The sequence below is a fragment of the Danio rerio genome, chromosome 18, assembly GCF_049306965.1.
Source record: "Danio rerio strain Tuebingen ecotype United States chromosome 18, GRCz12tu, whole genome shotgun sequence".
Taxonomy (NCBI): Eukaryota; Metazoa; Chordata; class Actinopteri; order Cypriniformes; family Danionidae; genus Danio; species Danio rerio.
Window position 1 is genome coordinate 43,655,852 of NC_133193.1, and position 23,772 is coordinate 43,679,623.

A 23,772-nucleotide genomic window follows, 5' to 3' on the forward strand; every position below is an offset into this window, starting at 1 on the left:
ATAAATTGTGGTTGTGTGTAAATGAAATTATGAAAAACAAATGTGGCATGGCATTTAATTACTGTTTATTTCTTAGCATTTTAACTTTGTAAACTACAAAATCATGCGTCTCTTCACGATTTATGTCTCCTTTTGTGAGCCAACTGACAACAGTTGTTTGCTTCCCTCCTTCTCCCCTGCTCTGCTGGCCACTCCCACTCCTGCCTCTGATCACGGAGCTCCACGCCCATTATAATGCTTTTTTTTTTTATTCGGAGGTAGACTTAAATCGAAAGTGGGGGGTGTCATGACCCTTTAACTGATTGACTTTACAGAAAATGTACTTTATTTCGTGGTGAATATCATTATCAGGATATGAGAACTGTGATTTGAGATTTTTGTCATATTGACCAGCCCTATTTTAATAAAGTGGTGTAATTTGCACGTGTAGCTTTTTGTTTTTATTTGTTCAGTTTTTACAGTGTTGTGATGTATAGTGGGTGCAAATGGAGTGCTGTTGTTCTGTTTTTTGTGGTATTTGCTGTTTAATAATTTATTGTACTGTGATGTCAATGGTGGCAAATATGTTTCCCCTCACAGGGATTAACAAAGTTCTTTACTACTACTATTTAATGGACAAGTAATGCTTTGTTTTCCTGTTTTAGGACAGGTTTGGGCTTAACCTTTGAAAGTTTAAAACGAAGTCTCCTGATTATAGTTGTATTTTTCATAATTCTATTTATTTTGTACTTTCGTATCACAAGAAGCTTTTCAGTTCTGCACTTCTGAAAAAAAAAAAAAGGCAAGAAAAAAAAAATCAAGAGTTGGGGATTTGTTGTTATTCCTGTTGCACCAAACGTTTATCAAACCGAGCTACATACTGAACCGTGACTTCTATGTGATGTTAAACCCTTAATGATTACCATCCTTTGGAGGAACTGGCCATTATAGTTGCTGAAAGACTTAAACTATTAAATAAAGGAAAAATAATTCAGCGGAAACAGAAATTGCATTTAAGCAACAGGCGGTGAGTAATAACTTGTTTTGATTGTCAGAAATCTGGTTAACACAATTCAATCTGCTTTTCCAGTTAATACCATTCAGCAGCTCCAAGTTCTCTCTTCCATTCATTCACAAAAAGATTTAACCTCAAATTACCTTTCAGAATTGCTGTCCACATGAAAGGTGCGCTCGATAACAGTGGTCCACTGCAAGCAACGAATGACAAAAGTGTTTGGCCGAGGTCGTTCAGTCTTCATCAGCTGACACTCTGTAAGGGGCATCACATTTGGATTAAGTCAACTAAATTTGTTTGATGGGTAATAAGTTTCAAATAGCATATATTTCAAGTATATTAAATATTTAAATTTAGTATCAAAATAACTTTCTAACTATCTAAAACAATGCTGTGTACTGTGATAAACACACTTCTCTCTTTATAAATGTAACACCAGTTGCATCAGTTGAAGACTTGTGATTTCACAAGTAACACTGATTATATTGACAAAAACCCAAGAATGATTAAGCACTTTGCCTTTTTTATGTCTATTTATCTTGAAATTTTATGTCGTGTTTTTGGTTCGTTTAGATGCCTTTGGTCCATGAAGTCCTCCGAATCATTCAAACATATTAGGGTGCTTTCACATCAGTGGTTCAGTTCATTTGGTTCTGACCAAGGGCAAAAAATGATACAGTGCAGAATTTTCTGCTGTCTTGGGGTCCTTTTCACACCACACTGATTGCTTTGGTCCGAATTAGTTGAAAAGAACAAAAATGCAGTCATCTGACAAAATTTCCATCACTCATTGGCCATATGTTATTGAACATATTTCCTTAAGAGCTTATCGATTGGTCAAAATTAACGTGAGGAAAAATGACAATGGAACTTCCGTAAGTAAACAACTGGAAGACAAAAAAAAAAAATCGCTTTTGACTATGGAGCTACGACTGCGCTGAATGATTCTATGCCTTTTCATAGTATACTATATAATTTGTACACATCACTTTAGAAAAACTATACATTTGGAGAATGAAGTTTGGTTAAGGCTGAAAAAACAAAAGTTTTAATGCATCGCAAACAGCGAAGGCGCATTGCAGATTACTTAAGGAGGCAGTGTTAATCAATTTTGCTAAACTGTGGCATGGTCATCTTCCGGAAATTTACCAACGATCCATGAGGTAATGTTTTCCCTCTCTCTCTGTCGGTAAAGTGCTTTTAACAAATATTTCTCTTTCTTCATTCATTGCTGTATTTTTGAAGATTTCTATACTACTTTAGTACAATTAAAGGCGATTGTAAAACCATTTTTAAAACAATTTTGTGTTTTGGCATCAGCAGAAGACGATGAATTTTTAATAAATGTTTAATATCCCTGTGCTAGACTATGCCAAATGCCCAAAAGACAATCTTTAAAAAACAACAAAAAATTAAATAAGATAGGAAATAGCATTTATTTCATCAACAGCGTGTCAAATGTTTATATTTTGAAAGGTTGTATTTAGGGATGTCAGTAAATAATCAATTATTGCTTAATCATAGATAATCCCATCCAATAATAAACCTCAAATGATTGATTAAAGAGCCATTCATGTGACAACATTTTCAGCCTGTTTTGCCTGTTTACATGACAAAAGCATTTTTGGGATTGAAAACAAGTTTCAACCCCATGTCATGTCAGTATAGGTCTGATTTTGTGCAGCGATGTGATGACAAATCAAGTATATTATAAATTCTATAATTTAAGAGGCATTGTAATGACCAATTATGTATTTTAAAATATGTATTTCATATACTGATGACTAACCAAAGGCATGGGTTGTGAAATCATGCATTTTTCTTTTATACGGTTGTTTTAATTAGCCTACGTGCTAGCACATACCGATAAGCCTGCTAGCTGACTTTATACACAACTCATTTGAACTTACCCCTCATATTCAAGCACACAATGTTACATACACATACATGTATAACTGTTAAATGTTTAGCTTTAAATAATATAAAATTGATATACCGTTGTTTTACTAGTCTACATGCCAACACATCTTACGTTTAAACCGATTAATCTGCTAGCTGACTTTATACATCATTCATTTAACCTGTACTTTATATTCAAGCATACAATGTTGCATATACATACACATACATAACTTTTAAATGTTCAGCTTAATATATAATAGCTATACTGTTGCTTTAATTAGCTTACGTGCTAGCACATATATTGATTAGCCTGCTAGCTGACTTTATACTCATTTGAACTTACACTTCATATCGAAGCATACAATGTTCCATATGCAAACAGATATCAATGCTAAATGTTTAGCTTTAAATATTAAATAATAAATTTATATAAATAATATAAAAATTCCACCTTGACCTATGGTCACCTATACTGACATGGTAACCTCTACCTTCAAGGTAAGATCTAAACCATTTGAGAACCGTGCCAGACAGCCCAACCCAGTTTTCCAGCCTATCCAGAAGTATGCTGTGATCGACAGTGTCAAATGCAGCACTGAGATCCAACAATACCAGCACTGTTATTTTACCTGAATCTGTATTTAGGCGTATGTCATTGATTATCTTTATAAGAGCGCTCTTTGTACTGTGATGTGCTCTGAAACCAGATTGAAAATTGTCTAAACACCCCCTGAAGTTTAAGAACTTGTTAACCTGGTTAAAAACAACTTTTTCAATGATTTTGCCAATGAAAGGGAGATTTGAGATTGGCCTGTAATTGCTCAATAGGGTGTTATCCAGGTTGCTCTTCTTCAAGAGGGGTTTAACAACTGCAGTTTTAAGTGAGGTTGGAAAAATCCCAGAGAGAAGTGAAGCATTTACCACTTTTAGAAGATCCATTTCTAAACAGGTAAACACCGTTTTGAAGAATGATGTGGGGAGCGTGTCATGTTTTCATAACTTGCACAATTTCTTCTAAGATTTTGCCGTTAATTGCCATGAAATCAGACATAATGTCTGATTTCTTAAGTTGTGGTTGAGCTTGTTTGATATCGACACAACTTGGCTGAATGGATGAGCTGATTGCCTTTCTGATATTATTGATCTTATCAGTAAAGAAATGAGCAAACTCATTACATTTGCTTTCAGAGAGGAGCTCACTTGGAATCCGACTGGGGGGTTTGTGAGTCTCTCTATCGTTGCAAAGAGTGTGCGAGCATTATTTAAGTTGCTGTTTATAAGGCTTAAAAAGAAAGTCTGTCTAGCAGTGTTTAGATCCATATACATACACATACATACATAAATGTTAAATGTTTAGCTTTAAATAATATAAAATAGATATACTGTTGTTTTAATTTGCTTACGTTCTAGCAAATATACTGATTAGCCTGCTAGCTGACTTTATACATTACTCATTTGAGCTTGAACACTTCATACTTAAACATACACTGTGACATATACATACATGCATACATATACATAACTGTTAAATGTTTAGCTTTAAATAACATATAATGGCTTGAAGAAGCATTTATCACAGGGTCCTAAGCAGACCAGATTCCAGAGGGAACTCAATTTGTCATCACACCGTCAACATGCGTCTGTTAAATGTAATCGCCACAAACATTCCAGCCCCTACACTTCTTTAGAGTTTTGCGTATCATCATCAATTAACATTAAGAAACTGAAAACCGATTTTTCACTTTTGTTTACCAATTCAGAATCCAAGTCTGCAGCTTTATGCATCTAAGAATCAACATTTTCCCCAAACCTAAGTATCCTGCAGGATTTAATATTCTTGCAGCAGATGTTTTAATAATAACGTGCATTAAAAACCAACATTTTTATTTTTAAAAAACGTAACCACTCATTAAGCCATTTAACTGACAATGGCCTATTAATCTGTCAAAAGTTGGTAACTCTTTAAGGTGACGTAGTTACACGTTTAATGCACTTACTACAGTAATTTCAACCAATTATGTATTATTACACTTAACTATGAATAGACCTAACCAACATTCTAATTGCAACCAGTTTAATGTAATTAATTAATCACATTTAATTAATTTATATTTCTCAGTAGTTAAATGAATAGTTACAATGTATCTACGTCACCTTAAAATAAAGTGTAACCCAAAATTCTTGCTTTATGTTGATCACCAAGTGGTCACAATGAGCATCCCTAACATGAAGTAGGACATAATAGGCTCGAGAAAATAAAGCAAGCACAGGAAAACAATCTCTGTTGACTTATTGCCTGTGATGCTGCAAAAAGAACAAAGGATTTCAAGACAAAGGTTTCAGGATCTTCCAGATATTAATATCTGAAAAGCGTCTGCATCTCTTGTATTAAATCACCTGCATATCATCTCAATGTTGAATGTGCATGATTCCTGTAAATTATACACTCACAAGCCACTTTATTAGGTACACCTTACTAGTACCAGGTTGGACCCCCTTTTGCCTTCAGAACTGCCTTAATCCTTCATGGCACAGATTCAACAAGGTACTGGAAAATTCCTCAGAGAATTTGGTCCATTATAGCATCACGCAGTCGCTGCAGATTTGTCGGCTGCACATCCATGATCCGAATCTCCGGTTCCACCACATCCCAATGGCGCTCTATTGGATTGAGCTCTGGTGACTGTGGAGGCCATTTGAGTACAGTGAAATCATTGTCATGTTCAACAAAACTGTCTGAGATGATCCACGCTTTGTGACATGGTGCGTTATCCTGCTGGAAGTAGCCATCGGAAGATGGGTACACTGTGGTCATAAAGGGATGGAGATGGTCAGCAACAATACTCAGGTAGGTTGTGGCGTTGACACGATGCCTAATTGGAGCAAATGGGCACAAAGTGTGCCAAGAAAATATCCCCCACAAGCAGGATGGATCCATGCTTTCATGTTGTTCGCCGAAATCAAAACTCATCCGAGCAGGCAAAGGTTTTCCAATCTTCTATTGTCCAATTTTGGTGAGCCTGTGCAAGTTGTAGCCTCAGTTTCCTGTTCTTAGCTGACAGGAGTTACATCCGGTGTGGTCTTCTGCTGCTGTAGCCCATTCGCCTTGTGGTTTGATGTGTTGTGTGTTCAGAGATGCTCTTCTGCATACCTTGGTTATAAAGAGTGGTTATTTGAGTTATTGTTGCCTTTCTATCAGCTCCAACCAGTCTGGCCATTCTAGACATCAACAAGGCAGTTGTGCCCACAGAAGGCCTAGAAATGGTTGTGCGTGAAAATCCCAGGAGATCTGCAGTTTCTGAAATACTCAGACCAGCCTGTCTGGCACTAACAACCATGCCACGATCAAAGTCAATATAATCCCCTGCAGCAGATCGTCTTGACCGTGTCTACATGCCTAAATGCATTGAGCTGCTGCCATGTGATTGCCTGATTAGAAATTTGCGTAACAAGCAGTTGGACCTAATAAAGTGGACGGTAAGTGTACAATTACTTCTTCACCAAAAAAAATAGAAATCTCTCAATTGTACTAAACTGAGGCAGTACCTTTTCAAAGAATGCATTTGCATTTAAAATTTCCATTTTAGCATCTTAAAAGTATTAGTACCTAAAGTGTAGCTACATATTATCCACTAAAAAGTACAAAGCTCTCTGTTTGAACCATTTAAAAGGTATTAACCCATGACTTGTACTTCGAAGTGTAGATTACATAACAGTTCCATTTACTCAGATAATTGTATAAATACTTTGATTATTAGATTTTTAATTTTAAGTATTGTTATTTTTTCAAATTTAAAACTGTAATCTTTAAAGAAAATAGCAGTTGATACATACTTTCAATATCATCTTCACTTGAAATGACACAATCTAATCCTGTTTCCATGAAATGACCCTGAACTTGAGCTACCAGACCTGTCACTTTGACAACAAATCCTGGATATGATTTGAAGAACAAAACTATCCTGGATTGTATCAAATCGTCAATAATCAAAGTAATCCACATTCAATGCACAAACCCTATGAATAACGTGAATCAAGAAAGATGTGAATCCAGGATCACATCCAACGTGGAAATTCCCACCCACCAGGAAACCTTATATGAAACACAATCAGGTTTGAGTGTGTGGAGAAACACAGCAGAACGTGGCAGACCTGCGACAGAGAAGTTATTGAGAGGTGGCTGATTGGCGTCTGACGTCTCCGGCTTCTCCTTGTAGCCGATAAAAGAGCCATCACTCTTTAGGATGAAATATCGAGGCCTCCAAGTCTTAATGTATTCACCTGTACACAGGAGGAGGAAGAGAAATAAGGAAGTAGACGTGAAGAATATTAAGCGCAAAACAAACAGAGACACGGAAGACAACAATTCCGTGTTTGCAATGCAGAAAATAGGAAACAGACAGTTCCAGTGAATGAGTGAGCGGACCGCACCTCTTTTGTGGAGCCAGCCCTCTCTGACGACGCTGATCTCGTTCATGCTGGGCTAGAGGTGTGTGGGGCGCAGGGCAGGGTGGTAGGGAGGTTGGGGAAGGGGGGGTGTCGAGTCTCGGGTCAGGTTAAAGTACAGTACCACAGAGCCAGACTCACCTGTGATGATACAAAATAATCCAAAGTCAATCACAATAAAGTATAACAGAAAACACCACAAACTAAGACATGTCTATTAGTCATATATTGAAAATATTATTCATAAGCAAGACTGGAATATTGATAAGGCCATTTGTATAGGTCAATCAAATAAAAAAATCTAAATAAATAAATCTAGAAACGGTTTATAAATTATATTTTGTCTTCCACAGAATAAAAAAAATATATCGAAGTTGAGTAAATGATGGAAGAATCTTCATTTTTTGTTAAAAGAAAATAATAAACTGTAATACAAGGGTTCTAGTGGTGTAATGGATCACAAATCTCATGGTTTGGTTTGTCACAGATCAGATCAATTTTTGATCTTTTGATTTCACGGATCAATTTTTTGGATTAAACAAACAGGGGAGGAGACAAATGTAACTTGCTTTCCATTTATTACAAAAACAGCACTGTAAGACACTTTTGGGTTTAACAAACAGATTTTAGAACCTGTAATCTGACATAAAAATTAAAAGAAATAATCAGCTGAATAAAACTAAATTGTGAAATATTTATTATTGTGAAAAATTCACTCTTATTACTACTGTTGCTGATAATGGTAAATGTAGAAATCTAACATTATACTTCATACAACCCATATTTATTTTTAGTCTCATTTTCAATAAATGATTCAGTTATTCACTCATAAAACTTCCTGTTTCATTGCTAGATGTGTCATTATTTTAAAGAATTATTCAGTCGCATATTTTTGATGGCTGTTGTTTGGTTAAATAATGTAATTGCTGCCTACAACTTTCATATTAGAGCTTCGTTAAATGCATATGACTGTAATTTACATTTTACCATAAACATCAGTGGTTAAATCTAAACTATAAACTGTTAACCCAGTACTTCTGTGTTATTTGACCGTTTGTAACTTTATAACTAACTCAAAATAATACAAAACTGAATCTCTTTCTTGATTTTGCATTTTTCAAACACAGATATGAATGCAGCGATTCGAAAGATTAATAAACATATGCAAATCACCATCATTTATCATTTATGTTGTGTGGGTGTTGAGATCCTGATATTTTAATGATTAATCGAGCAGCATACACTGAATGCATTAATGCAGGCTAAACACGCAGTAACAGAAAACACCTTTAATAACCTAAAAGACCCACCACATCCCAAATACCCTATCACAACTTCTGCGGAGCTATCGGGTGCTGTTGAGCTACTTTATTTATTTTAGGGTGTAAAAGCAAAATTCTCCATCAAGAGTGATTATACTGCCTCCTGAAGGTGAATGTGATTATACTCAAGCAAGGTATTATTAGGTAGTTTCTTCATTTATTTCATTAATTTGGCAACCGTCAAACGTCATTGCAGAAACAGTTTGAATTTCCGCTTTGTAAAAAAAAAAAAAAATTGTGTTCCTTTTGGAACAACACTACATACATATACTAAGCTGTTGAGTGTGTAAGTGTTTAAGTATATAGTGCATGAGTCCATAGTGTGCCATTTGAGATGCAGCTTTAGTTGAATTAATGTGCCAAAACAAGGAATCTGTTTTGTTATTTACTTTTTAGTTATGTTTTTTTATTATTATTGACGAGCTTTAAAAACTATAAACTAAATGTACTTATCTAGGTCAGTGTCCTCACCAGGTTGCTATAAATACTGTTCAATGTAAACAAATGTTATTGTAAAGAACAAAAATAAATCATATTGGAAAATAGATTTATAAATAAAACCTGATAAATGTTTTACAGAGATGAATTGTTGGTGTTAAGTTAAGTTAAGACCAGTTTAAAATGATTTAAGACTTACAACACAATATTTCAGTGAATTTGAGAAGGCCTAAAATTGAGTTTTTAAAATTTAAGAAACTGAATAAAAGCACTCTATTTGTTTTGACATGTCCAGCTTACTTTCATGCACAACTGAAAAGATGTTCCACAAATTGGTCACCTGACTAAAGCAACAAGAATGCCACCTGTTTAGAAATGTTTGTAATGTAAACTTAACTAAAACGCAGCATTCAGCACTCTCAGACTGATAAGCCTCCAAGTCTAATGATTTCACATGTAACAAAAGAGGAAGAGCCGTATTTTATTTATCTATCGCCATCATCGTCTCAATGATTACAATAAAACAAGCATCCCATACAACTCTAACATTAAACTGGAGGCAGGAAGAAATTATAAATGACCAATTCTTACCAAAAATGTGAATTCAAGATTTACTATGGAAATGCTGGTGGAGTTATATGCTGCAGCAAGAAATCTAAAGTGCCGAGTCATTATTTACTTACAAGTATCTTCATATGTGGGATAAATTTGCTGATTGAGGATCAGGGTCTTGATCATGGTGGATGATGGATAATCATTTTTCTTGTCTTTACAAAAACTACTCAAAAGAAGCTTTGAGTTGGCCATTAATCATGTTTAATTTATAGTGTGCAACTCAGTAAAAAAAATATGAGTTAAAGACTAGATACTTTAAAGGTATGTTTTTAGACATCCAATTATTCAGTTGACTAATTTAATAATTTATTATTATTATAACCACAATGAAATAACAATATACTTAAATATATTATGATAATGGTGATTATGTGTAATGTAATTGTTCAATAAAGCTTAAATGTTTAGACTGACATCAGTAACAGAATACACTAATAGGGAAGAATACAAATTTCCTTCATTTAAAGCTTCCGCAGAACTTTATTAGAATTTTCAAACGTGTTAAATGGAGGCTGTACTCTTTTTTTTTAAGCTGAATAAGTAGAGTGTTTAAAAATGAATTTGATGGTTAATTTAAACAAAGAGTGCAAAATAATCATGAATCCTGCATTTCCCCGTCCTTATCTGAATGTTAAAAGTGCAGCATGTAAGTTTGACATGCAGTGGTTGAACTAGGTATTGCAAGCCTGGTTTAAAATGCTCGCAAGTGCAGGTTGCCAGATTGACAACACCAAGCGTGCCTGACTATCGAGCTTGAAAGCTAATTTAAGTTGCATTTTAAAAAAGCAAGGGCACGCGATAGAAAGAATATTTTACATATTAAAAAGAGTTTTTGTTATAACCAACACCTGAAATTTATATTTTAGAAATGACTTCTATTTCTTGCAGCTGAACAACAGGATAAACCGATCACCTCGGGTACACCTCATGTGCTTTATTCAGTGTTAAATGCTTATAATGCGAGGTTGAATGCCATTTTACATGACATTTATTACTATACTACTGAAAGCAGCAGCAGATAGTTCACCTCAGATCTTAAAAATAAAATAAACAGTTTGAAATGGAACTTTGAGATAGAACTGTGACTCAGTATAAGCAACACATATTGTTAATTCACCATGTACATTTAATGATGTTAAAGAGGGTTAATATGCATTAATAAGATTAAAAATAATACCATTTCATAGGAGTGCAGTAAGTGCACTATTCTGTGCTTCTAAATGGCAATTTCTGTCGTGTTTCGTCTGGTGCAAACAGCCAAATTGCTTATCCCTGCTTATCTCCTCACGTAGTGTGTTGTTAGGACACTGAGTTACAATGTAACCTGCTCACCTAATACTCATAATATTTATGTTATTTGCAAATTAATAACCACTTCATGTGGAACTCTAAATCTGCGTCTAATTCCAGAGTCTGTCCACCGGAGGTCGCATTTCGGTTGCGAACACACTTTGAGAGCCTTCCTGACTTAATGAATGAAATACACCGTTTTCCACAAAAGCAATCAGGGGTGCCAAAATACAACTGGCTAAATTGGCATTGGGGGAGTTCAAGTGACCGAAAAAAAAAAAAAAAAAAAAAAGACGTTCTGGCATGTAATGCGCATTTTCAAAGTATAATATCTAACTTCTTTCAGATAAACATAAACGTTCACTTGGCATGTTTCTTAAATATCTGCAAATATTTGGTATTTTATGCTTTAGAAGAGTCAAAACCGTACGTACAAGACCTTTAATATAACGAACGCATATGCTGTGGTTCACAAAATTCACAATGCATGTGTGAACAAAAACACACAGATTTAATGAACATGGAACAAGGATGAACCTCATTTCCTGCAAAGTGTTTTCAAAGCATTTGTGAGGGGAAATGTGAAAGTGCTATTCTGTCACCATGGAGATGCCAATTAGACTGCAGTGAAGCCCATCTAATTCGCAGGTGAACACACTACTCTGCTGGGCGAGCAAGACAAGACACCTGCTGTTTTCAGAAGCAACGTTCGAAAGCTCAAGCTTTTTGCTGCATTTTCAGTGATAATCACCCGCTTCTGAAGACAACGTTAGTGAGTGTGCGCAAGTTGCAAGAGTGTTGTGGGTTGTAGCCAAAAGCCTTGCTAGGAATTGACAACATTGATCTGCAATGAAAAAAACTACTGATGGCTTTTTTTTTTCACAAGTAGAAAAATCTACTTAAGAAGCAATATAGGACCAGACTTTGTCACTCTAATTTTTTTTTTAACCCTGGGTTAGGGACGGTTTGCTTTTGTGCGTTTAGCAAAAGCTTTTAATCCAGGAAGATGATGATGCTGAGAGTTTTGTGTTTAATGCCATATCAGATTCTCTGGCTATGTCATGACAAAAACAGATACAATTTTTTTTTTTTAAAGAAATATCACTTTAAGATAAAATTCTTTATAACAGTAAAAAAAACACATCAACAGCAATAAATCAGGGTATGATAAAACTCTAGAACAGATTTAACACCACTTGTTTTGTTGTTTTAATAGTTTGAGTAAAACAGAATTAGTGCTGAAAAACACATCTAATAAAGAAAAGATTTTTATTATTGGAAAAGAAATAAATGATGTATGAGTCTTCCACAATGCTGCCATCTTTATTTTACTAACTCGCTGCATAATGATTGCGACCAAGCTCACCAGAAAAAAAAAAAAAAAAAACTCAAGCACAACAACCATCTAGTGGGCTGTAAAGAACTTGATTTTAATAATCAACTGAACAGTATAATAAAATAGTAGAGGTGTGGTTCTAGATTAATCATAGAAATCGATTCTGTGTTTGATTTGAGATATCCAAATACGTCACTATTTTCTCTTGAATGGATTCTAAGCTTAGATTTAAACAAAAAAGCACTATAGGCTAGTTTTTAACCATACACTCAAATGCTCACAAGAAAGATTGCTTGTGTGTTCAGGTCATTTCATGTAAGTTAGCTTATGTCAGGAATTTTTTGCGAACACCGCTCACTATGAACTAGTATTGCCAAAAGTATCGAATTCGGTACCACTCAGTACTGAAATTTTAAAAACGTCCATTTCTCACTGATGTTTGAGCATGTTCTTAAACACCACTGATTGGCCATTATGCTCACGTACTTAACAGCAATGACTGTGATTGGCTTTAAAGATCATCGGTCCAAAAACTCTTCACTGCTGTACACTGAGAGCAAATACAGAAACAAGAATGTGAAGAACTTCAGAGCCACGTAGATCAGTCAATGCATCAGCGGATTGCTAGTATGTTAGCTCAGAGAAACCCGCTGATCAACTCGACATTGAAGTGCTACAGTGTCCATCTATACACGTTTTCAATTGGTGAACAGCGATAAAGAGTGTTTAACTCTTAAGATAGATAAACTGAAAGATAAGAAAGATAAACTGATGACCTTCAAAGACAATACCAGTCATTTCTGTTGAACGTGAACACAGTAGCCAGTCATCGGTGTTTAAGAACATGCTCAACAGTGCTCAAATGTTTGCAAGATATTTGTTAATTGGTGCCAAACTCTATACTTTTGACAACACTACTAAGAACACTTGCAATTCACTAATTCAGTGTTTCCTCTAGGATTTTTTACAGCTGTGGTGGCGGGACTTTGTTTAACAAAGATCTACCAACTACCTATGGCGTTATTTCAATGACAAATGTGAGCGAAGTATTCCATGTCGAGATCGCATTCATGTAACACGAGCATGCAAATCTCTTTGCTTGCGCGCCCATTTCCTCTGTTCGTACACAAAACTACTCAAGTGTATTTTCTTGTGTGAAAAACCCTGTGCTGAAGTGCGATTGAGTGCAGTTTTGTAATGAGTATGTCTCCAACATTATTTAGATTGGCTAGAAATATTTATGAATGTCTCCAATAGACCTACAGAGTGGTATTAAGACGTCGTGAAGTAAAGTGAAACGGCTCTAAACTCCAGCAAGATAAAGTCATTGTATGCAGAGCCTAAGGGCCCTATCATACACCCGGTGCAATGTGGCGCAAGGCTCGGCGCAATAGTCTTTTGCTATTTTCAGCTTGGCGCAAGAGTTGTTTTGAGGCGTTGCGCTACGCTGTTTAAATAGCAAATGCATTTGCGCTCATGTGCGCCCATAGGTGTTCTAGTCTAAAAAGGAAGGCGTTCTGAGGTTGTTATTTTAAGAAACTATAATAGATTTTTCAACAGACCAAAACAAACCCTGTCTAAACTCCAGCGCAGAGTTGCGCCTCGCTTACACACTGCTTAATAGCCTACACACAAGATGTAGAGCAATACGCAAATATCTTTACATATGAAAAAAATAAAATATTAACGATATATATAGGATATAATAAGAATATACATAGGATATAAATATAAAGGATTAAAATATTACAAAACATATTATTTTCTAGCCTACATAAATATGAAAAACCACTGCTTTTATGCCTTCTTCATCTCGGGAGGCTTTTACAGTTTATTCATAACAATTTGCTTTTGTATAATGTTATTATTATTAGCAGTATTATTTATTATATCCATATTTATATTTGTTTTATTAAAAACAAACTTAGATTTGCCCACATGCCGGTTTTAGACCATATGGGGCACAGCATGTGTTTTTTGATATAACTCAGTTTTTTGAACACACTTTGTTATTATTGTTCATTTATTCCATTGCTGGATATTAGAACTGAATTTAGAAAGTTGAAACAAATCTTTGCACTTAACAAACTAAATTAATTATTTATAGGCTATTTGAAGTCTGCGTAAAGGTTTCCCTGTCCACGAGAGCAAAAGTGAAAGTAGAACATTTCTCTCTCATTCCCGGTAGATGCTCTGTTTAACAGTTTTCTGTTAAAAAAACTGTTAACTGTTTGCTTGGGAAATGCTCAGTTTTTCCACTTAGACTTACTTTACGTCCTGTAAATAGCAAATGCACTATGGCGCGACGCAAGGCTCTTAAAGGGAATGGGAGATCAGACTCTGATTGGTTTATTCTCAAAACACACCTATAACTCATTAAGAAAATAAACTCAACCCTTTTAGACCATGCGCCACGGCGCAAAGCTGTTTTTCCCGTCCTTAAATTAGCGAAAATGCATTCTGACATGCCCTGAAAGTGTTTGCGCCCTGCGCTTTGCGCATGGACCGTCAAAATATAGCCCATAAACCTTGATCTATAAAGCATAATCATGGAAACAGTGTTCATCTTAACTGAAAGCTACGTAGTCTTTGCTGGCCTCATGCACCAGTCAGTCAGTCAGCATGTAACCTTAAAGGGTTAAGCAAAAAGCACAGCACTACTACAGTTGCAGAAAGGTTTGCACTGTTATAATTCACTTACCTTTTAAAACATTTTGTTGGGATTATAACCCGCTACTTAAAAAAAAAAAACTGAATGTTTTGAATGAGATGCTGCAATGTAGCCATGGCGGGACAAATTGAGGTGTGGTGCCCCACAATGGAGAACTAAATGTAGAGGAAACAACGATTAACTAATACTTTAGAATAAAGTGATGTTTGTGCAGAATTGGTTTCAAGCAGAGTACTTGTAAAATTAGGGTGTCACGATCCTCCAAATCCTCGATTCGATTACATGTTCGATTCTAAAGTCACGGTTCGATTCGATTTTCGATTATGAATAATAAATTAATTAATAACAAATTAACTATTTGTAGCCTACCGTTTAAACTGCCTGACCTGCATGGTCTTTGTTTTACCCATAAACAAATCATACAGTGAATGAATAAAGGCAAGTTACACACATAATTACCACCTGTCAATCACTTTTTCTGTGGACTCGTGAATAGGCAGTGATCTGTGTCGTTATAATGGCACCTGTAAAAAAGACGCACAATCAAAAGGAACCAGCCAACAGTATCTGAGGTGTGCGCTAAAATGACTAAGTACAAGTGAGTGAAAGATTGAAGCAGTCTACTGACCCGCTGACTGCCTGGACCCGCTGTCTCGAGCACATGACTGTGTGTGAGTCTGTGTGTGTGTGTCTGTGTGTGAATGAGTGTGTGTGGTCACGTGATGTGCATTTTCAGCGGTAGTGAGGAAGGAGGGCTGCTCAGAAATGCTACACGCCAGTGTGGATGTGGATCGTCGTCGTTCTAAAATGCCATTTAAAAACAAAGACCTATTAGTGTAAACAGGGCCTGAGTGTGTACTTTTCGCGAGTGGATTTGCAACGGGGGCGGGGCGGAAGATCGCGGTGCACCCATCGTCTATCGGCAAAACCCTAATACGTACATAGCAGAGCTTGTAAACTGTGTGTTTTTTTTTTTTTTTGTCGACAACACGAACGTTGTCAACATAACTCACTGGAAATCCAAAATACTTCCACACCGGCGACTTCATTGAAAGAGGAGAGGGTTTAAGCTCTGTCGACGGGTCTCCTGCGTCTGCAGTTTAACAAGCACTTCAACAAGCGTGTTTTTTTCCCGCTTGGCAAGCCAAGCTGACGTGACATGGGGGCGTGGCAGCATCGACGATTCTATTTTTTAAATCGAAATTGAGCATAAATTTCGTTCAATTTGTGACACCCTTACTAGTAAAGCATACAAAGTCAACTGCGGTTAAAATCTAAGCTCAGAATTGATTCAAGAGAGAATGGCAATCCATTTTGAAAATCTCGGAATCCACACAGAATCGATTTCACAAAAGAGTTTTTGTCAAAGCTCTGTAAAATTTTGCCCATATATCAAGATGAGTGTCTGCGTATTCATATAGCGTATATCGTAGATCACGATACTATGCTGAATCAACATTTCCCCCACCTCTAACACATAAAGGGATAGTTCATTAAAAAATTTTAATATGTACACTACCTTCACTTATTCCAAACCTTCAAGAGTTTTTTATTCTGTTTTAACGCTAATGAAGATATTCTGGAAAACATATGACTTCCATAGTGGGAAACAAACACCATAAAACTATCCCTTTATTGTACTATGTATGGTCTTTATTCAATAAACTTGTGTATCTGTTGATATGCGTGGTGTATGATATGTAAATCATATGTGTATCATATGTGTGGTTTATTTGATTATTTAAAAAAAAACTGAAGTACAAATTGACACCAATGACAGACTGATCAGATGACTGTAAGTATCTGTAAGGGGAACCCACTTCAGAAAAGTTTAGAAGGCATTTTCCTCTCCTTATTAGGCATAATAAATACCAGCGTAGCTCCTTTGTTTACAATACTAAGCAAAGAAAACATCACTAATACTGCTGTCACCAGAGTGAATTTGCATTTTTTTGTTCACAGGTGTACAGGTATGTTTTTCCCATAATTAAGCTTTTACTTTCTATTTCAGAATTTTACAGTCCTATTTAATTCGCATCCCCTCCAAGCTAATGTATTTAGCACCAAATTATGATTACAGTGGTTGCCTCTAATTTTGAATGACTTTTCATTTTCATTCATGTGAATTGTTTTCATATTATTTGTATGTAAAAAAAAAAGGCACTCAAAATCAGCCATGTAAAATCAATATCCTTCACTACTGTAAAGAGTAAACTTTGCAAAAGTGGAGCTAATCCTGTTTCCAGCTCCATGACCCTGAGAGAAAAGCAATGCCTCTTGTAAATTACAAGTGTAAAATGTTCTTGAAGGTTTAGAAAACACTTGGATTTTTTGTAAATGTTCCATACAGTTACTAATAAAACAAAAACAACTAATTATATCTGATTGTTTGCAACTAACCATAAACCTAACTGAGAGATTAGAGATTATTGCCATATCAACATCATCAAGTTTACCACATTTTATAAACAACACTGTTTTTATTATAAAAATATTCTAACAATTAAAACAGCAATAAATATACAAGATAAAACAGGGCTCGAAATTAACCTTTTTGCTTGGTAGCACCAGTGCTCCTATCTTTAAAAATTTAGGCGCATCAGCCAAAATTTAGTCGCACCCACCAATTATGAGCACCGTTACTACAAGTTTTATACAAACATATTTATTGTATTTGAAACCAACACTAACCAAACTAACAAGCAATAAAATAATAATACATATATGCAAGCGTGAGAAAAATATGTCTCAACGAAATCCCGTATACGAAATCCCGTTATCACAAGAAAATACATTTTTATAACAGAACTGAGTGACCAAAGCACGGACCGCTCACCGGCCCTGCACACACTGCTTGAATGAATCTGTTAAAGGGTCACGAAACACCAAAACACATTTTTTTGGGCTGTTGACAGTCGTATATGTGTCCCACATTGCTAAAAACACTATTAGGACACCTATATTTCGCTAAAAAGTGTAAATTGGTTGTTTTTGCGTTATTTCAAGCAAATTCGTACTTCCTGTTTGAAACGAATTTTTGAAGCTGCGTCACGGTCATGACATAATAGCCTGTATTCCAGCGTGCAGACTGGGCGTCTGTGCCAGAGTGAGTCTTATTACGTCTTACAGTGTGTTGCATTAATGTATGAGTAAGGCTTGGTTCAAACCAATCAGCGCGCTCTATTGTGCAACTTCATTAATATTCATTACTGTCACAGTGTAGACGGCAAAGACGCCACGTTGTGTTGGCAAAACAAGCGTGAAGTGTTGCTTTTATAGTTAGCTGCAGTTAAGTTTCGTTTTCATTTTGTCTCTGTGAGAGCGCAGACTCACGCGTGGATTAACAGTGTACGCGTGCAATAGTTAGCACTAACAGTTACAACCAAACTATAACCTCGTGTTGGATTTTGTGACTGGAATAACACACGCGGCTTTCTGACACTACCTGCCGTGTGTATCTAAGTTTCCGGGAAATGCTGAGTTTTTTTTTCTCTCATTCGCCGTGCGGTATCAAACACTGCATGAAAAATACACGCTTAGAGCAGATCCTCGAATCAAATATCACGTTTGTCGGGAGGGACATGAATGAATTCCCTGAATGAAAGAGCCAAACTGCAGTTAAAGTCCACCATTTAATAACTTGGCAAATAATTCGACTACAGATGTCCATGTAAACACAGTCACATTGTCCTCTGTGGGTGTGTGTTTTGACTCTGAAATTCAGCGCGCCCAAATAGACACTCCCATACCAAGCCGCTTTTCTTCCTCCGACACTCCCCCCTAAACAGAGCTGGACACGCCCACTTTTCTGACTTTTTCCAAAGTAGAGGTGTGAAAACACACTGCTGAAACGAGGGGGTTTCATGGCCCTTTAACGATATAACTGTGCTGTTCTCACAAGTGCTGTCTGATATTGCACTAATGCTTTTGACACATATTGTACCTTATTATATGCATACATGTAATAGCAATACCGTTTTTTTTTTATGAGTAGCGATATTAGTTTACTCAGTGCAAGCCCGTTTGCGATGGTGTACGTGGTGTTCAATTTGACATATAGCTGTCCCTTGCATGGCGGACAGCATCTGGTGATTATATGACGGATTAAACAGAAGCTCTCGTGCTAGATGTGGCAAACAGTTACCTGAAAACTCCATCCCACAGACTTTTCATAGCTGACTTAAAGCCAATGGAATTCTTCTACTCTTGGAAAAGTGTAGATGATGGATTAACATTCAGCACTTGATCACTAGTAAGATGTCATTATTTGTAACTAGATGGTTTCTAAAACAAAAATCTGTTTGTTATCTTCATTTTCATCTTCAGCGCTTTACAATTTTTCACGGTAGTAGCTCTTTCTGTCATCCCAAGTCAGAAGGCGCTGAGTGATTGACAGCTGATATTAACCAATCATTCGTGTTCAGTGCTAGAGCAGTGGTGGGCCAATAAGAAGAGCGTGAAGGCGGGGCAAGCATTACGGACTTGGCTTTGTTTACTGCAGCAAGTTGACATGACAACTGTTTTAAACCATTCCTGAGCGCTGCGTTTCGCGTTCCAAGTGCAGACAAAGAGCTTAGAGATGCATTCTGCGTGAATGTCTGCCGAATCCGCGCATGTGGATAACATTTTGCAGTAAAAACTGGTTGCACACAACAACTTTAAGCACTCGCAGAAATGCTCCCAAATATATTTTAAGGTCCCATAGATAAAATTTCGGGCGCATATGCGATCAAAATGGTAGCAATTTCGAGCCCTGTAAAAATCCATAAATAATATTAATGATAATAACATAAACATCTAAAACAGTTTGATAAAAATTAAACAATTTTAGAAGGATTCACATATAAAAATATTTCATTTAAAGTCTCTCCAGATAAAAATTGTTGTTTGATAACATTAAAAATAGGGCATTCCACAAAAATATGTTTAACCGTTTGCTTTCTGCTTTCTGTTGCAATATTGACATTTTGGGGTTTCTTCTCCTATAAGTAAATGTTCAAGTGTGAGTCTTGTGTGTCCGTTACAGGATCTTCTCCATAAACCTAACTATGCAATAAGTACATGTTGTTATTATTCAGTACTAGTATAATAATAATAATAATAATAATAATAATACAGCTACACTATGACAACGACTACATAAAATTAGTGGTTCTTATTATTAGTAGGGCTGGGCGACAAAATCGGTTTTGATATTTATTGACCGAACACCAATGTTAATATTGATAAAAAAAAAAAATTGGCATGTAGTTTCGGTATGAAGCGCTATAGTTTATTTAAAATGTGGCTGGTGATCGTGCACCTTGACAGCAATGCCAATAAGCTTTAAGCCTGGTTTATACTTCTGCGTCAACCGGTCAGCGTGACCCACGGCACATAAAATGCACATTGCCGTGCATTTATACTTATAAGTGCTGTGCGTGTTGTTTGCAGTAACACTTCAGAAACGGTAGCTGCCAGTAGGTGTTGTCTTCACTGTTTTTTCTTCGCTGGTGTTTTGTTTTTTTCTGAACGCTCCCTCATTTTAAGACTGGAATCGTCAGACATGCAACTACTTTAATCATAAGGTCTCCATCCAGAGCTCCTTCACAGGACTTTACACTTGAAAACATTTGCTCAATCGCGCGACCTTCGACCTTCACCCTCACCTAGCCGACTAATCACAGAGCTTGCGCTACACGCATTGCGACGAGTAGTTCTATTTTTTAAGAGGTGCGCGGCAGCATCGCCGACCCCCACAGGGAGGGCTCTGCGTCCACGCGTAGGCTGCACCGTATCATACGCGTGAACTTGACACAGAAGTATAAAACAGCCTTCAAGGTGTCAGTTTGTCATTTCCAATCGAGGCACACGACTTGCATAATGCGCACATGTTGTGCAAGCGGCACGCACATGAACCATTGTGCATTTTCCAGTCTCACCTAGTTGAAAACACCTCAACTTTTCAGAATGCCGCAAAGGCAACGTGATTGTAAATAGAACTAACCAGTCTGCTTCACGCTTTGTGCAGAATATACACATTTCAGTAATAACGGCAGACTAATCACCTCAGACAAACACAGCACACCAATAAAATGAGTGCGGTGACTAGCAGCAGTGAGGAGACTGGAATTAAAAAAGGATGTAAGGATGTCGCCAAAATGGCTTTTTGGTTTCTTTTCTTGTGCATCCGGCCACTAGCACCCCATCTGAAAGATTTTAGCATAGAGGTAATATAGTCATTCAACTTCACAATTCGTAACGTTGCAGTATGTGTTTGAATAATGATGGTTAGTTCCTTTACTTGAAAGCTCAGAGTTGATTATTATTATTAGTGTTGTTGACAGATTTTGAGGTCTACCGTATCGTTATTATTCACACCTTAAAGTTTGCCTTGACTGTTCAGTATTTATGCTTTACAGTTGCACACACTTTGTAACATTTTATTTATCATGTTTAATAGTCTCTTTAACACTTGTTTACTTTATTAAGAAAACGATTCAATATTTTGTTTAAATATTTTTGTTTTCGACTGTTAAAACTATTTGCCTCAGTGATGTTGGTCAATTAAAATAAAGTGGCTAAATAAAAAAATCCTAAAGGTATTGTTAAAATATTAAATTATTAGCAATATCAAATTCTATGAAACATGATATTGTTATTTATTTTTTTGCAATATCACCCAGCCCTACTTATTAGTGCCTTAATATCAGTGGTTCTTGCTTTAGTAAACAGTGTGGAAAAAAATAGCTGTTCTATAGCACTGTTTTTTATTGTTGTGAGAGTAAGATCAGTCTGTGCCAGAGGAGTTTCCTGGCATAGCAGAGCCTCTGGCACAGATCTGGCATGCTGTCCTATCACCATGGGCACAACACCGGATTATCCCTGCAAAATAAAATCCCCACCTTGTGACGCCCCTGCTAGTACATTACACAACCGCTTAACACACGCACTGGCATTATAAACACACTGACCGTCTCCAACGCAGACATATACGTGCATCTAGAGTGTGCTGGTCAGTGGTCTGCCTCTTCCTCTTTTTCAACAACACTCTCACGCGCGCGCGCGCGCACACACACACGCACTTTGAAGTCCACAAGAGAAAGACAAACAAGAACCATTTTAACAAACTAATGATTACTTTCTTTCAGCGCCGAGTGGAGCAGTCCCAAAGCTGACCCCTCTCAACCCCAATAACCTTCAGGCCTCATTTACACTCGTATACAAAGCTGACAGATGCACAATTTCATGTGACCAAGGTCTGAATCTGAGGTTTATTGTCTTGAACTCCACGTGGAGCAGATTGAAGGTTCTATTAATACAAAAAGCTCAAGTGGCATCAGTGTGATCGATCATATGGGATGTACAGTGAGTTCGTCCTATAGATCCACATCCATCATGCATCTGTACAGCGTGTAAAGGGCCTGATCGATAAAACACTCTCATTTTCACTAATTCAGCCGATCTTTTTTTAACTTAATAGACTGAGGTCTTCAAGACATGATGATGCACTTTCAATAGATGAACAAGAAGGGAATAAACCCGCGGGAGAGGTAAACATAGGAGCTAAACGCTTTAAAATGAACTCATAGGCATGTTTTATTTATTAAAGCGTTTTCTAAAGGGCTACGCTAGGACACCGTGTGTTATGACGGGAGATCTGGTGCATATCTGCTCGGCAAACATAATAAACTCGTATTCATAACGAGAATCGTCTGCTAATGTACTTCAAAGGGAAACAACACATCACATTTAAGTGCAATTTAAATATAGAGGCTGAGGCTAGGCTAAGCATCACGCTAGCCATCAATCATCGATGCACGTTTTTGGGTCTCTTACCTCCACTTTTATTCTCCTGCGTTGTGCTGATCAACTAAAACGTAAAAGAAATCATCAAAAGTCCATGTAAATGGAGCGAAACGAGGGTGTTTAGAGGCTTGAAGTGTGTTTTTATTCCTCTCGCGAGCTGTTGTGTATTGAGCTCTGCCAATGACCACTCAGCTGCCCCAAAAATAACAACACCCAGCCGCACGATTCTCCTCACAAACCGCCCCTCAGTGACCCAAAACTCGAGCCCCGTCGCACAAAGTCATCCCAGGGCGCTTTTTTGACGAGTTTAGGGCTTTTTGAGAGGTCGCCGTTGCCGTCCTGTAGGTCTGTGAGCGATGTTACGGTAGTGCTGGTGTCGCGGATAGGCCTCCGTCTAGCGACTCAACGGGAGCACAAACAGGAAATGACCTCAGCGCACGCTCGGCGCGACGTCAGTGGCAACGTCCGAAATTTGAATAGGCCGCTTTTCTGTTTCTGCCTGTAAGTACGTTCATTATAGTGAAGCGTTTATTTAATAGGAATTCATTAATGCCAGGAGTGTTTCATTCGCTGCCGTTTTTAATTTTTATAACACATATCTTTGCATTTACATCTGATTTACACTTACACTGTAAGCGCCCCCTGCCGGTTATATGTGACAGTTCATCTGCAGTGGTAATATTTCATTGTTAAATTCGTGTGTGGTCATACGCAGTCATACGAACAAAACACTATATGGTATATGTGCTATAAATGTCAATATGGTAATAATTCAGTAACATGGAACTACCTTTGATCAAATCTATAAATATGCTCGTTAACTTATACCCAGACATATGTAGGCTACTTACTTGTATTTACAAATAAATCTTTTACTGATTATAAATTAAACTATGAATATTAGTCAGGTGAAGTAAACCCAAAGCAAACTTATTTAGATAATCTGAGAGGTACTTTTGTTTGGTACTTT

The 23,772-nt window shown here is 36.8% G+C and overlaps 1 protein-coding gene across 1 annotated transcript in view; it reads right to left on the reverse strand.

The window, feature by feature from the left end:
• Positions 1-23,158, reverse strand: part of akt2 (v-akt murine thymoma viral oncogene homolog 2) — a 42,352-nt gene extending 19,194 nt beyond the window's left edge. Inside the window, 4 exon segments of the mRNA NM_198146.2 lie at positions 1,138-1,249; positions 7,049-7,177; positions 7,328-7,483; positions 22,833-23,158. Of these exon segments, the coding sequence (NP_937789.1) occupies positions 1,138-1,249; positions 7,049-7,177; positions 7,328-7,373 (287 nt within the window). The 5' untranslated portion in view covers positions 7,374-7,483; positions 22,833-23,158.
• Between the last annotated feature and the right edge of the window lie 614 nt (positions 23,159-23,772).